This window comes from Rhinatrema bivittatum, chromosome 10 (genome assembly GCF_901001135.1).
Source record: "Rhinatrema bivittatum chromosome 10, aRhiBiv1.1, whole genome shotgun sequence".
Taxonomy (NCBI): domain Eukaryota; kingdom Metazoa; phylum Chordata; class Amphibia; order Gymnophiona; family Rhinatrematidae; genus Rhinatrema; species Rhinatrema bivittatum.
This window is the reverse complement of record NC_042624.1, coordinates 110931156-110946459: the sequence shown is the minus strand read 5'-3', so window position 1 is coordinate 110946459 and position 15304 is coordinate 110931156. Positions and strand designations below refer to the sequence as shown.

At 41.7% G+C, this 15304-nt stretch overlaps 1 protein-coding gene across 1 annotated transcript in view; it reads right to left on the bottom strand.

Annotated features, from left to right (window-relative positions):
• The window catches only part of NRDC (nardilysin convertase), an 82333-nt gene that overhangs the window by 54022 nt on the left and 13007 nt on the right, over positions 1–15304 (bottom strand). The window contains exons 2-10 of the mRNA XM_029617976.1: positions 12125–12389; positions 6752–6833; positions 5708–5861; positions 4200–4273; positions 3542–3637; positions 2703–2825; positions 1557–1614; positions 752–825; positions 493–562 (exon numbers count right to left, since the gene is read on the bottom strand). Coding sequence (XP_029473836.1) covers positions 493–562; positions 752–825; positions 1557–1614; positions 2703–2825; positions 3542–3637; positions 4200–4273; positions 5708–5861; positions 6752–6833; positions 12125–12389 — 996 coding nt within the window. The remainder of the gene's footprint in view (positions 1–492; positions 563–751; positions 826–1556; positions 1615–2702; positions 2826–3541; positions 3638–4199; positions 4274–5707; positions 5862–6751; positions 6834–12124; positions 12390–15304) is intronic.

The window sequence follows — 15304 nt, the reverse complement described above, 5'->3', positions numbered from 1 at the left end:
TTGCACTGAAAACAACATGACCTGTTAGCGGCTCCTGCAGTCTGGATTTGGGAATCAGTGTGTTAATAGGATGTGTTTTCAGTCAGATGATACACACAGATCACACCTGGATACTAGCAGGGCTTGTAGGTACTACTGTACTTAGAGGGACCACCCACCTCTGTGTGTGGACAAAACCAAAAATGTACCTCTTTAATAAAGGTGGACTGTAGCAAAAGGATTACACAGAGTTTAGTGTCTTCAGGCTGTACAGTCACATGCATTATGTCCATTAAAGAAAATAAAATTATTGTGCTGGATACTGCATAGAGGCAGTACAGAGTTTGTTGGATCCCCAGAGATACACGCCAATTTATGATACAATAAAAAAAATCCTGCTGAGGTGAATGGTACCACTAGCTTCTACACTGGCACAGTTAAAAATTCCCATTTTAGACAAACCATTCCAGTTTCAAGCTCTGCACGTACAGTAACACACACACATCCCCTTACCTGTAAAACTCCTCCTGAGAAGGAAGGGCCCAGCTGATGGTCAAGGCATGAACCTTCCTAACTGGAACAACTAAACAAGAAGGCATCTGTTACTTACTTCTCTTTATACACTTTTTTTTTTCTTATTGCACAGCTAATCTTACAGATAAAACAAATCATGTAATATAATAATGCTCCCAGTGCAATCCTCACTTTGGGCTTATAAGCAATTCTAAACAATAAAAGTCAAAAGAAAGAATCTGGGAGGAATCAGACTCACCTTTATAGAGCTTGTTGAAATCAGGTGTATCAAAAGGCTCAGTCAGGTGACTAAAGTTAGGCTTCTGTAAACCACTTTAAATATTAAAAAAAAAAAAAAAAAAGCACAGAGAAAATCATTTTTTAAAATTTAATGAAGTCCATATTCAAAGGCTTTGTCAACGTACGTTTTTACATGTGCGCACACACAGCAATTCCTGGTTTGTTTCTAAATAAAACTGTTTGCTGACTCAGTTTTGCTGCTTTTGACCAGCTAAGACAGGTTGGCCTTCCACAGTGTAACATGCCAGCCCCATTAGCAATTATCTAGAGCAGAAGAGTCTGATTCTTCATCCAAGAGTCACTGATACGTCTGGTTGTCAGAATATACTCATCTGTACTGAGGCAGGACTTATTGTGGAAATCCTCTAAATCTGCTGAAACACTCCTAACATGCAATAGCTGTCAGGGAAGGTTACAAATTTAACTGTGCCAAGCACGGATTTCATGAACCACATGCTCACAAATCTTGCTAACAGAGCCTTTTAAATTTAATACACTTGGGCAACGGATTCACAGACTGCGATGTTATTTGTGATGCTACAGCCACCCACGCAGGTGATCCCTTACAGCGTGCTCAGAGAGCTTCTGAACGTGCCACACGGTGCACAGAACGTGGAGAAGCTCTTCCAAGGTTTTGGGCTCGCAGGAAGGTTTGCAAATATGCACAGTAAATTCAGAACCCAAAGAAATACAAAACAGAAAAGCATTATTTTGCATGCCACAGAGATGTTTAAATTAGAGCTGTGTGTGTAAAAATATCTTACTTGTTTGGAATCTGGGAGAAGATCTCTCTCACCCATTCTTCTAGGGTATCCAGAGATTCTGCAGCAAAAGGAGAAAAAAATAACTCAAAATAAAGCTGACTGACAAGTGAATATGCAAGTCCAATGCTGTCACTGGGCTGCTTCCCCATCCTACACGCTGTGAACGGACAATTTCAGCTGTGCAAGGATCTCCAGCAGTGTCAACATCTACCCGTTTCTGTAGATGTGAATCGGTTATTTACTCTTTCGGATAATAGAAAGACTAGGGGGTACTGCATGAAGTTAGCATGTGGCACATTTAAAACTAATCAGAAAAAGTTCTTTTTCACTCAACGCACAATTAAACTCTGGAATTTGTTGCCAGAAGATGTGGTTAGTGCAGTTAGTATAGCGGTGTTTAAAAAAGGATTGGATAAGTTCTTGGAGAAGTTCATTACCTGCTATTAATTAAGTTGACTTAAATAATAACCACCGCTATTACTAGCAATGGTAACATGGGATGGACAGTTTTTGGGTGCTTGCCAGGTTCTTGTGGCCTGGATTGGCCACTGTTGGAAACAGGATGCTGGGCTTGATAGACCCTTGGTCTGACCCAGTATGGTATGTTCTTATGTTCTTATAACAATGGCCGACAGGTCTCTGTATTCCACAATATTACCAGGGACAGGATTGGTGGGGGCTTTCACTACTTTTACAATTTTTTTTTCAATGCTATTACACAATAGAAAATCTGACAAGGAGAAGGCAGCGCAGTAGCAGTGTCAAATTGTCAATCCTTCAAACACAACATGGAGGCAGCACTTTTAGATATGGAAAGCCATTTCAGGAGCTATCCTGGGTCCACCCCCTTAAGATCTGCATGCATACCCAATGGATATGGTGATCAGAACAAACACACACAATGAGTGGAACCTATCAGGTGTGCAAGGCAGGACATGAGCCACTTGCCTCAGCTTGAAGCCCTTTCAGGAAGAGGAGGATACCAAGCAATCTTCCAGAAGCTCCACATAAAATGCCACCATATATGAAAGATCAGGTCTAATAAGCCACATGCTAAGCACGACCTCTGCTGGAACTTTTCTCCCCAGCAATTCTAATGTGCATGAATTTCACCAATATTTTAATTGGAAGGTACTAGTTCATTACCTTTTGACTGGACTGCTAAAGTCATGTAGTGCGCAGAGTAGTAAGTCTTCCAGAAATCCCTCAGCCTGGTATATATATCCATTTTCTTCTTCTTGGGCTTATGCTTAAGGGTCTGTGCATTACCTGAGAATGATTAACAAAGCAGAGTTTCTCGCAGATTTTGATACAGAAAGCTTTGAACGGTACAATAACCAAAAATGCCAACCCATAAAAACTAAGGTTCTGTGGTACGTACCAATGACTTACTATGTGGGAGATCCAAATTTAGGAAGTAATAAACCTGGGGCAGATTGAGCAAATCACTATAAAATGCTCTATGCTGCTGGAGGGAGGGTCTTGTATTTGAACAATCCCGGACCACCAGCCAAGGAAGGACTGAAACAGCTGCAGTAAAACTACAAAGCCCGATACCCCACTAGGCACTGCTCCAGGCTCTCTCAGAAAGCTAGGCCAGGAGTGAACCTCAAGTCTCTTCTTCTTGGGAGAATCTCAGGGTGTTGAGGGGCCGCCAGCTAAAAACACCACAACTTGTTAGGTAAAAGCGGGATGCTGAAGCTTAAAAGGATGTCGCGTGTCCTCTCCACCATCAGCATTTTACAGCAATGGAAAACAGACCCAGTGGGAAAACTGACATCGTGAGATTTATCCTCAGATTGTCCAACGTCCATTCCCTGGAGCCCTGCTGGAGGCAGAGTACTGGGCTAAACCCACCAGACCGTGAACAACCAACAGATGCGAAAGAGACATAACCCCACTGGTCACAGAGGAGGAAGAGCACCCAAAATCTCAAATCCCATGCCTCTCCCCACCAGAGAGCAATGACCGCATGCAGTACTCACCCCAAAAGAACTTGCCCATAGGGTGTCCAGGCTTGGCCAGACTTCCAAAGAGCATTTCTTTACGGTTTGCATCAGAGGGTATTGCCAGCTGGTACTCTGTAAGAGATTTTTAAATTTAAAAAAAAATCTTAAATTTAATCTTGTTAAAGAGAAGACAAAAAACAAACATCACCGCTCACACACAAGTCATTCTGATGCAGATGAGTGTACAAAGGCAGATATTGTGTTGTTTTTTTAACTGATTACTTGTATAGCCTACCTGAAATGACTATTAATGATCATTATCCTGCTCTTCTGGCATTTAGGTTTAGAAAATAAGATGGTCTACTTAGCACATTAGGAGCCCAGAAAAACTCAATGCTGGCAGAAGTCTGCCATACAGTTAACATCAAATTAAAATGGATAAAATAAACCTTACCATAGGAGAAAGGTTTTGAAAGCTAAAAAGACAGGATTAAGGGAGAGATAAGAGTCCAAAGATACAGATGAAGTAGAGGCAATATTCCAGGACCTTGCTTTATAATCAGAATTGCTGTCTAGGTAGCCAATAGTCACTTCTACCCTACCGAATGCAATAGCAGGTTCTGTGGTATTACCACCCTACACAGCAAATAATCTGAATAGCAATCCTGCAAGAGAATTAAAACACTATCCTTACCACTGTCGACAGCTTCCACTTCCCTGTCAATTGCATCCCTGATCATTAATGGAGAAATAAAAAACTGTGCCCATCTGTAACACAAAAGGAATATATCTATTTTTCTAAATACCTTAAAAATGAATTTGCTATCAAAGGGGCAGGAACTGAATAAGCAAATGGAATTTATTTTACACCGAAAGCAGAACAAACTACTAAAGGAAACAGAAGTCATTTGGATAAACAGGTTTAAAAACCAGCCTCCATGAGTATAACGGCATTGATAAAAAGGAATTGCATGTAGGAACTGCTAACTCTGGAGGCTGAAAGAGCTGTATGACCTGGCAGCATTTATGTTTCTCTGAAGGTGGTTTATAAACCCATTACATTAGCATATTTCAGACTCTAAACATCGTTCTTGGAAATGGTGAAATTACTTCTTACCTGATAATTTCCTTTCCTCTAAGGAAGGCAGGCAGGCCAATCCACATCAGTGGGTTATGCACTCCTACCAGCAGATGGAGATGGAGTAAATTGACTCACTGATATCACAGACATATAGCCCTGCCCCCACATCCTCTTTTACCCGAGCTCAGCCCTCCCCAGCTGGTAGCACGACTGGGCCAGCAGCTGCAGGGGGGGAGAGGACACAAGCCTTCACTTCCAAGCCTCCCCCTTGTCCTCAGCTAATCTTTAGACCCTAAATCTATCCAGGCATTGAGGCTCAACCATTCAACTGAGGAAGAGACCAGCCGGGTAACACCTCAGGAGCTCAACTTCTTTTCTTTCCTACTCCTCTCCTTCTCTCCCCCCTCCAAACACAAGCAATTCCCACTAGGGAGGTGCCCATCTACCGTCTGATGGAGACTGAGAATACTGGCAGGCTGACGAGGGCTGATTAGTTGCCCCCACATCTGCTGGCAGGAGTGCATAAACCCTCCGGTGTGGACTGGCCTGCCTAAAAGTGCAGAGGAATTCAAGTTATCATACCAAGTCCTTTCTGTGAATGCAATTACAAGTATCCATTAAATTGTTTAAACTATCACTGGACTTGTAAGAATTTGCCAGATTGAATTTTTGCTTGCAGGGTTTTTGGTTTTTTTTGCTTTTATATGAATACATGCATTATTAATGGCATTCCTTTTTCTCAATTTAAAAATAATTCTTGAACTGTGGGCCAGCCCGCTGCCTCAATGGCAAGTACTGTGCACGGTCATACAACAGGCACGGGTTCAATTCACAGGTGAAACAGGGCTGCGGAGATCACTCGATTCAGACACCTAGGAGGTAGTCTCAGAGTCTGCATTTGCTGGGATCCAGAGGCAGGCATGGTCACTGCAATGGATGAGCTGAGAGGGAAACACAAAAATTAAGGGGGAACCTCCCAGTAGGGCACCATAGCCCAATAAAGGTTAGTTCTGAATTAGCTGTGACTGAGAACAGTATAGAAATAAAAGATAAAGCTTACAGTCCAAAAGGAGCAGGAGGAAAGGCCAGGCCAAAACCATACTTAAACCACAAAGAATTACCTATCCAGTGCCTCCTTGAAATATTTCCTTTGGACATCAAACTGGAATATTGTCCGTTCACAGTCAGTTGAGGCATTATCGCTGCCGCCATGTTTCTTCAGGAAGGCATCAAATCCATTCTCATCTGGGTACTTCTCACTCCCCATAAAAACCACTGAAAGAGATGGATCAGACCAGGTGAGCGACACATCAAACACAAACTGCACTCAAACAGGAGCAGAAAATAAAATGCATGCTGTGCAAATATTACCTGGTACAATACTCAGCAGGGCCATCCTGGATGTCAAACAGAAGGCATGGACTAGATTCAAAGCTGCTAATCCATGTGTTGGAAAAGCTTCATAAGCACTGTCCCTCTGTTTTCACTACTGCCCAGGTGAAAAGAAATGGGAGTCCCCAGCACCACTCTCATGCTCAAATAACTTTTGGAGCATTCTTGATACAAATGAAAATCACTCATTTTTTTTGTCCACACAGCCAAAGTAACACTACAGGAGTTACAGAATCACTAAAGGCTCTAGTGCTACATTTATCTAGGTGCCCCAAGAAAGAGAGAGAGGATAGAAAGACTTTCCCCAATTACAGAATTCAGAATACACTATACAAAACAGCTGAAAACTGCACTACCTAGACCAGAGTTAAATAAACTCCATCTTCCCTCCATGATACAACCATAATATGGAAAATCCTCCATAAGATTTTTGTTGGTCTTCCCTGTGATGGGCCTATATCAACAAAATGGATGGCTAAAATCTTCCTAGAAGTGAACAGCCGCTTATGGCTGCTCTTGTCCATTTTCTAGAAGAAAGCAACCAGTTTAAAAAAAAAAAAAGTTTTTCAAGGGATTCAGTCAATAGAATGGTTCATTAAGCTTAATGTCCATCCAAACTCTAAATCAGCACCAACAAAAGTAAATACAGAACCTATGCTATGCAGACGTGTACGACACAATTCTCAGTCTGGATGCTTTGGGACTTAAGAAATGAGTTAAGTCACCCTATATTTTTACCTATTTTAATGGCTCTGCAATTATGTAATACTCACTGTGCTCTAAGAAATGTGCCAGTCCAGGTAGGTCATCAGGATCACTAAAACTTCCAACTCCGACACACAGGGCAGCTGCAGACTGCATTAAACAGAAAAGCATTGCACAGTAAGTCATTCCTCAAGTCACAAAACATCTTTCTGGAGATGCACAGAAATAAAGGTCAAATAAGTTCTAGATGATACCTTTTTATTGGACTATCACCTTCTGCTTGTTTGCGGACCCTTAATTTCTACATATCAAGTAGATTAAATATGGCACATTTAAACGCTGCCAATTGGAGTGTGTGTATGGAATGGTCACCAACACATTATGTCTGGCATACCCAGATAGGAAACTACTAGCAGATTGGTGAATTGCAATAACAATAGTTAGAAAGAAGCCATTAACAATAGCTGATAAAATACAGCAGGAAATAGCCAGCTGCACACACCAGAAAATGAAGCCAAAGGCATAGCGCTCCTGGTACGGAACTAGCTTAAAAACTGTGGAAGAGCAGAATGGAAAATCAAGGTGGATCAATACAAAAATATCAGTTATTACCCATAAGGCATTATCCTATTTTCTTCTGTTGGATCCTTCTTCCAATTTTTGAATGAAGATCTTTTGGATAAAATAGCTTCCTTCACCTCCCCTTTTAACCATGCCGGTAATCGTTTTGCCTTCTTTCCACCTTTTTTAATGTGTGGAATACATCTGGACTGTGCTTCTAGGATGGTATTTTTTTTAACAATGACCATGCCTCTTGCACACTTTTTACTTTTGTAGCTGCTCCTTTCAGTTTTTTTCTAACTATTTTTCTCATTTTATCAAAGTTTCCCTTTTGAAAGTTTAGCACGAGAGCCGTGGATTTGCTTACTGTCCCGCTTCCAGTCATTAATCAAATTTGATCATATTATGATCACTATTGCCAAGCGGCCCCACCACCATTACCTCTCTCACCAAATCCTGTGCTCCACTGAGAATTAGATCTAAAATTTGCTCCCTCTCTGGTCGGTTCCTGAACCCATTGCTCCATAAAGCTATCATTTATTCCATCCAGGAACTTTATCTCTCCAGCATGTCCCGATGATACATTTACCCAGTCAATATTGGGGTAATTGAAGTCTCCCATTATTACCGCACTACCAATTTGGTTAGCTTCCCTAATTTCTCTTAACATTTCACTCAGAGAAAGAAGACATCTCTGTATATCCAGTTTTGAAGTACCTGATATGCCCCACCAAAGAATATTTCAAAATAAGTGTAAAAGCAGAAGTAAGACAGGAATTTAGAATTATTCCATGTTACCTCTGTTACCCTTAAAAATCCAAAAACAATACTTAATACAGGAGGGATATGCAATCGCACTAAATCCAAAACAAACCAAAGTAAAATAAAACGAAAATAAAGAAATATTTTCTGGCTGCACATCTCCATTAAACAGTATATGTTATGTAATATGTAATTAACAATAGTAATTGTAAGAGGCTAGTTTAATTCTTGTCATTATCAAGTTTAACAATCTGATGTCCAAAATAAATGATAGCTTCTTCCAAATTGTCTTAATTAGAATAAATCTAAATTTATATGTACATATACATCTAGATGTGGCTTCTTTTATATAACTGTTTTTTTGTTTTTAATAAACTTTGGCAACACTTCAACCACTGATTCAAGGTATGGACTGAATTCTTTGCCGGGTTTTAGTTTCACTTGAGGTAGAGGATGTAGGGGGTCAGAAGACGCCAAGGACTTTAGGGGAATTGTCTGTTCATCCACAGAGGGGAGAAGCCACCTTGTCTAGTAAAGAAAAACCTCCAAGCCCAGTCTACTGTATCATCTGTTTAACCATTTTATCAGAATCCACTGACCAATGCAAGGACTGGAACCCCATAGCAACTGTTTGGGGGGTTTTCTTTTAAATATATGTACCCTAGTTGGGGGTTACATATAGAATACACTGAGAAATAACCAGAAAGTCGAGAATAAACACAATAAATGAAATATCCCTAGAAATACATGGAGAATCAGAGCTGCAAATATCCTGGGCATCAGGTCACCAGAGTACCTAAGAGACATAGGCAGAGCCGCTGCTGCGGCCACCTGAGCAGGGTCCTGGCCCAAGGAGGAGCGCTGCAGTCCAAGGCTCGCCCCTGCCACTGAGCCATGTAGGATGAGAGAAGACAGAGCGCCTGCAAGCAGGGGAACAAGCTGGAAGAGGAAAGAAAAAAAAAAAACTGGAGAGCAAACAAAAGCAAAAAGGAAAAGAAGCCAAAAAACACAAAGAAAAAAAATGGAAAAATAAGAAAAATGGAAGAACGTCGGTGGACAATAAGTAATTTCACTCCCATTTTTGTTCATTATAACAAACACTGATAAATTCCAGGGGAAAATAAAAAAATAAATGAAAATTAAGGTCCCTAAATATAAAAACAGAGGACGGAAAATAAGTATTTAAAAAAATAAATACAAATATACTTTGGTCTCCAGCCATGCTATACACAGAACTGAGAACCAAGACAGTGCTGAAAGCACTTTATGTAATCTATTTTAAAAATCAATATAAAGCAATTGAGTAAAGAAATATTAAAGAACATGCCATACAGGGACAGAGCAAAGGTCCATCAAGCCCAATATCCTGTTTCCAACAGTGGCCAATCCAGGTCACAAGTACCTGGCAGGATCCCAAGGGGTAGAGAGAATCCAAAGCTGCTTATACCAGTGGATTTCTGCAACTCCACCTTAATAATGGTTTACAGACTTTTCATAGATATACAGTAGCATAGAAATGACAGCAGAAAAGGAACAAAGGGTGCATCCAGTCTGCCCAGCAAGCTTCTTATGGTAGTATCTGCCACGCCATGCAGGTCACCCGCATGTTTCTCTTAAGGATAGCAACTGCTGCTCCATGCAGTTATTCCCAAGCCTTATGATAACCCAAAAAAATATACTGCTAGCAACATTTTTACTGGGTGATGAGCCTTCTTGGGAAAAAAAAAAAAAAAATCAGACAGAACCGCTTGATGTGCTTTGCTTATGATGAAGCAAGTTTGTGCCTTACCGCGAATGAAAACCAGGCAGACCTACGGGCTTGGTGGAAAACTTCAACAAAAACTTCTGCATCTGCTTGAGGGTTATTTTGGAAAATGGCAAGATCTACATCTCATTTTGGCCCTATGTATTATTTGCAGTCTGCAAAGTTCTCCAGAGGTCAACAGGCTTTTCCTCGTGGGAGATGGATTCCAGATTTAACCCTGGAAACTTGGGAGGAAGAACAGACTTACAGACAGAACCTGGTCGACTATGTAATCCGTATGCAGGAATGAGCAAGAAAGGCCAGAGAAGATGCGCACCTATGCTTAGAGAAAGCCCAAGATTCCCAAACCCAGGAATGTAAATCGATCTGCTGTTCAACGGGTCTTTCAGCCCAAAAAATTGTGTTATCCTCTTATAGTCTTCAGAAAGTAAACTACTGTCTAGCTGGCAAGGTTCTTATCAGTTAGTAAAGAAGATGGGATTCCATAGGCTACATGGAAGCTCAGGTCAGGTAAAAGGAAGGAGGCCTAAATCTTCCATGTTAACCTCCTAAAGAAATTGATCACACAGACATGTGGCCGGAAACCTCATCAAATCATGAGCCATTACCAGTCTCTTTCTGGGACCAAATCTCCAGCCCAGAAAAGAGTGGATCTAGACCAGTTGGTAAGCCAGAATAAGGATATCTTTTCCAATGTTCCCAGCAGAACTCACCTCGCATGCCATGATAGCATTACTCCTCCAGGAGTAGTGGTTCAACAGTAGCCATACTGGATTTTAAAGGCTGAAGCAATAGAGATCCTCGCCCTTTGTACTGGTTCCTGAACTAGACAGCAGCATCCAGGTCCATATAGACTTCAGAAAAGTCAATGAGGCCTAGAAGCTCAATGCCTACCCAATGCCCTACGGAGATGAACTCAACAAGCGGCTGGGGACAGCAGTTTATCTCCATGCTGACCTATTATTTTATTTAAAATTGTTTGTATACCACCTTTACAATACAAATTGGTCAAAACATACATAAAAATCAGACAAATACAAATTTAATACTAAAACAGCAGTTAACAGAAATAAGCAAGTGAAATGACTTATGACTGATTGTGACAGCAGACGGTTAGTTGGGATTGTGTGATGTGAAAATTGAAAGCTTTGGAGAATAGATAGCTTTTTATATTTTTCTTGAAATTTTTAGAATTGGGGTTTTGACATAGTCAGGTATGGAATTCCCTAACAAAAGGGTACTAGCAGGTTCCCCTCACACCAGCAGCAAAACAGAAAACTGTCTTCTCTACACCAGGAGGACATTTCCAATTTACAGGAGTGCCTTTTGACTTCATGGCACTCCAGAGGTTGGTCAACCACCTACTAAGCCCACACCAGGGCTACACCACAACCTATCTTGATGACACTGTCATATATAGTGGCAAACGGAAAACACTTGAGCCAACCACAGGCAGTGCTTACAAGCCTATATAAGGCTGGCCTTACAGTCAATCACAAGAAATGCCTGCTAGGGGGCCAAGAAGTACAATACCTAGATCAGGTGTGCCCAAACCGGTCCCTATGGGCCACCAGCCAGTTAGGTTTTCAGGATATCCCTAATGAATATGCATGAGATTTATTTGCATGCACTACCTCCTGAAAACCCAACTGGCTGGGGGCGAGGGGTGGGGGTGCTGTAGGACTTTGGAGGTTTGAGCTCCCCTGGCTCAAATCTCTCTCTTTCTGGCTTCTCTTTTAGTAGCAGTGGGGCAGGTGTCTCTCTTCTTCATTGGTGATGGAGGAAGGATGATCTTCCCTAGCACCTCCTTATTAGCGGCAGCTGTCAGCAGGTCAGACAAGTGACGCTTAATTTTGCCGGTGCCTGTTTTCAAACCTGACAGCCACGGGTTTGGAAAACGGACACCAGCAAAATTGAGCGTCCGTTTTCAAACCCGCTGACTGGTGGGCAGATGATTTTTTTTTTTTTTGGCACCTCCGACTTAATAGCACCATGATTAACGCCTTGGGCAGGCGTTAATTTCTGAGAGTAAAATGCGCGGCTTGGTCACACACTTAACTTTCAGTATTCTGGTCGTGATGCGCGCTATTAGTTTCGGGTGGGGGGGGTTGGCCGAGTGTTTTCCACGCACTATTATAAGGGTAGATAACAGCGCGCACTGTTCTGTATCAGCCCGTAAGTGTTCTAAATTTAAGTGGCTGAAATAAATAAATTATTAAACCTTAGACTCAGTAAATGTTTCCCTTAAAGCGCTATTTAAATACTGCCTTCACTTTTAGTAGCCTGCGAAACAATTAAGACTGTTCAGTCTTGTGCACAGGGTTCGCAGTGAGCCGAATGTCACTCTTCATACCTGTTTCTCTATGCGAGCTCTCTTTTTTCTTGAAAACAAGTTTTCCTCTGAATCAGCATCTTCAGAATCGTCATCATCATCCTCGTCTTCGTCCTCATCTTCAGAATCTTCATAGTCGTCGTCGTCGTCATCCTCATAGTCATCATCATCCTCTTCCACAGATTCCTCCTCCTCCTCCTCCGAAATGTCCCCAGAATGTTTACCATCCATGCTGTTCATGTCTGAAATAAGGAGCGCTTCTAACCCATTTTCAAGCTTGATGTATCTGCATAAAAACAAATAACCTTTTACTAACATTGGCTCCCAGAAAATGCAATTAAGTGACAAGGCAAAGACCTAATCAGCTAGCTCCAGTTCTCCCAATATCAACTTTCTCTCTCAAAAAAAATGAAAAGCTTATAAAAAATAAAATCTAGCTGCCAATGAAGTGGCATGCTTAGCATCACTAGTATTTCCACTTTGCTTTACTAATGAAATTGTACTTAATGTGGCTTAATTGTAATATATTTTAAAAGCTCTTTTGGTTAAAAATAAATAAATAAATAAATAAAAATACCAACAACTTACTTACATAACCCACCTGCAAATAGACAAGTTCCCAAACTGCTGGGGGAAAACCTGGGGAAACAGTTCTCAAAAAAAAAAAAAAAAAAATCCTTCTAAAGAATAAACCATAGAAATTAAAAGGATCAAAAATATCATCAGTGAAAAAAATTAAAAGATTAGGGGGCCTGTCCAAAACAGACAAAATTCTGAAAGAGTAAGGAGCTTGTATTATAATTGACATATAAGAAACAATAAATAATCAGATGCACTGTTAGAGTAAGGAAGAACCAGGTCACTAAATCACACGCCCTTTATTACAACGTAGCAGATGGGAATGAAAACAATAAATAAAGCAAATGCTGAGACCAGGGTAGACTTGTATTTCAATATTTTTCTATTGTTCCCCATCCTGAGCAGCCACTGGAAAGGTGAGATACAAATAAGTGGCATTTTTTATTTGAAACTTACACCAAAATCCCAACAAGTGTTTTTTTTTTTTTGACCAAGTGCGACAAGGAAATAAATCTGCAATGTTAAACAAATGCACTATGACAACTTTCAGTTGTAATTCTTAACACAAAAAGCCCACACAATTTGGGAGAGCACATTCTTCTGTAGCACAAATTAGGCATGTTCCTTTCCCCTCTCAGCAAGCTCTTGAGTAACTCATGGATGTCACAGGGCTACCTCCCCAGCTTACTTTTACCAGGTCTATCCATTCATTCTTCCATACCTAAGCAGTCTAATGCATGCGTACAGACTGACGAGTGAACAGGTACAGCAATGTGCCCAGCTAATTCCTTATGAACGGCATATAATAAAGAAATAAAAGATAACCATGCTCATTCATACTTCATTTTCTAAATATTAACACAGGTTTTGTAAACTACTCCCAAAACAATTATCATACAACACTTCACATTCAGAGCTCAACTAACAGAAGCCTGTCAACTGCATCCAAGATAAACAGATGCTTTCAAGAGTTTACATTCACCAAGGATTTTTTTTTCCCTTAAAACACAGAACAAAGAAAACTGTTAATACAGCATTTCCCAAGTAATGTGCCATAGGAAAATTGGTTCTTACTTGCTAATTTTCGTTCCTGTAGTACCACGGATCAGTCCAGGACAGCTGGGTTTTGCCTCCCCTCCAGCAGATGGAGACAGAAAAAGAGTTTGCGGACTCTGTCCTATACCCCTGAGGTGCCACCTAGTGTCTGTCAGTATTACACTGTACCCAAGCTGAAATTATATAAACCATAACGGCAACCAGAAAACAACTTCCCCCTGAAGAGCAAAGGAGATGAAAACAACCTGAAACTTCATGAATGAACGAAACATGCCCCCAAGATCTTTCCCGAAAAAAGGGGGCAGTCAGAAAAACTTGCAGAAAAATTGATCAGCTACCGGCCGAGCGGACTCTCCATTTTCCCCCCGGGCGGGCATCTGGACTTATCCGTGGTACTATAGGAACGAAAATTAGCAGATAAGAATCAATTTTCCTTTCCCTGTATGTACCCAGATCAGTCCATGACAGCTGGGATGTACCAAAGATTTCCTAACCAGGATGGGACAGAGTCCCACTCGGAGTTCCCTGGCTCCAAAAGAACCAGGCTCTGGGGCCCAGACATCCAGTCGATAATGTCTGGCAAAGCTATGCGGAAACTTCCAGGTAGCCGCCCTACAAATTTCCTGTGGCGACACCTGTTGACATTCAGCTCAAGAAGCCGCTTGTGACAGAGTAGAGTGAGCCTTAAGACCAGACGGAATCAGACGACCCTGAACCAGGTAAGCCGACAATATAGCCTCCTTCAACCAGCATGCGATCATGGCCCTGGAAGCCTTCTGCCCCTTTCTGGGTCCACACCACAGCACGAAAGATGATCCGAGAGTCGGAAACTGTTTGTCACCTCCAAGTAACGCAACAACACTCTTCACGTTCAACTTCCGCAAATCTCTAGACTCTGGAGATGAAGAATTTAAACCTGCAAAGGAAGGGAGTTCTACGGTCTGGTTCAAATGAAAAGAGGATACGACCTTCAGAAGAAAGGTTCTCAAGGAAATTCCTGCCTCAGAAATCCTCAAGAAAGGTTGCCTGCAGGATAAGGCCTGTAGCTCGGACTCTCGCCTCACAGAAGAAATAGCCACCAGAAAAAGAGTCTTCAGTCAGATCCTTCAGGGTCACTCACTTCAATGGCTCAAAAGGGGCATTTCAAAGTGCCCACAGCACCAAATTCAACTTCCACGATGGACAAGGGCTCCGGACCGGAGGACATAGATGCTTAGCTCCTCTTAAGAAACGAGCCACATCCGGATGAGAGGCTAGCGCAACCACCTGCACCTTTCCTCGAAAACAGCCAAGGGCCGCCACCTGCACCCGCAGAGAATTGAAGGCCAACCCCTTGGCTAAGCCTGCCTGTAAAAAATCCAAGACCTCCGGAATTGACGCCCTGGATGGCTGTAAGTGGTGGTCTATGCACCAGGACTCAAACACTCCCCAAACTCTAACATATGCCATAGAGGTAGAAGTTTTACGGGAATGTAAGAGCGTGGTCACCACCACATTAGAGTAACCCTTACTCCTCAACCTACGCATTTCATAAGCCATGCCGCTAGATAAAAGCGATCTGCCTCT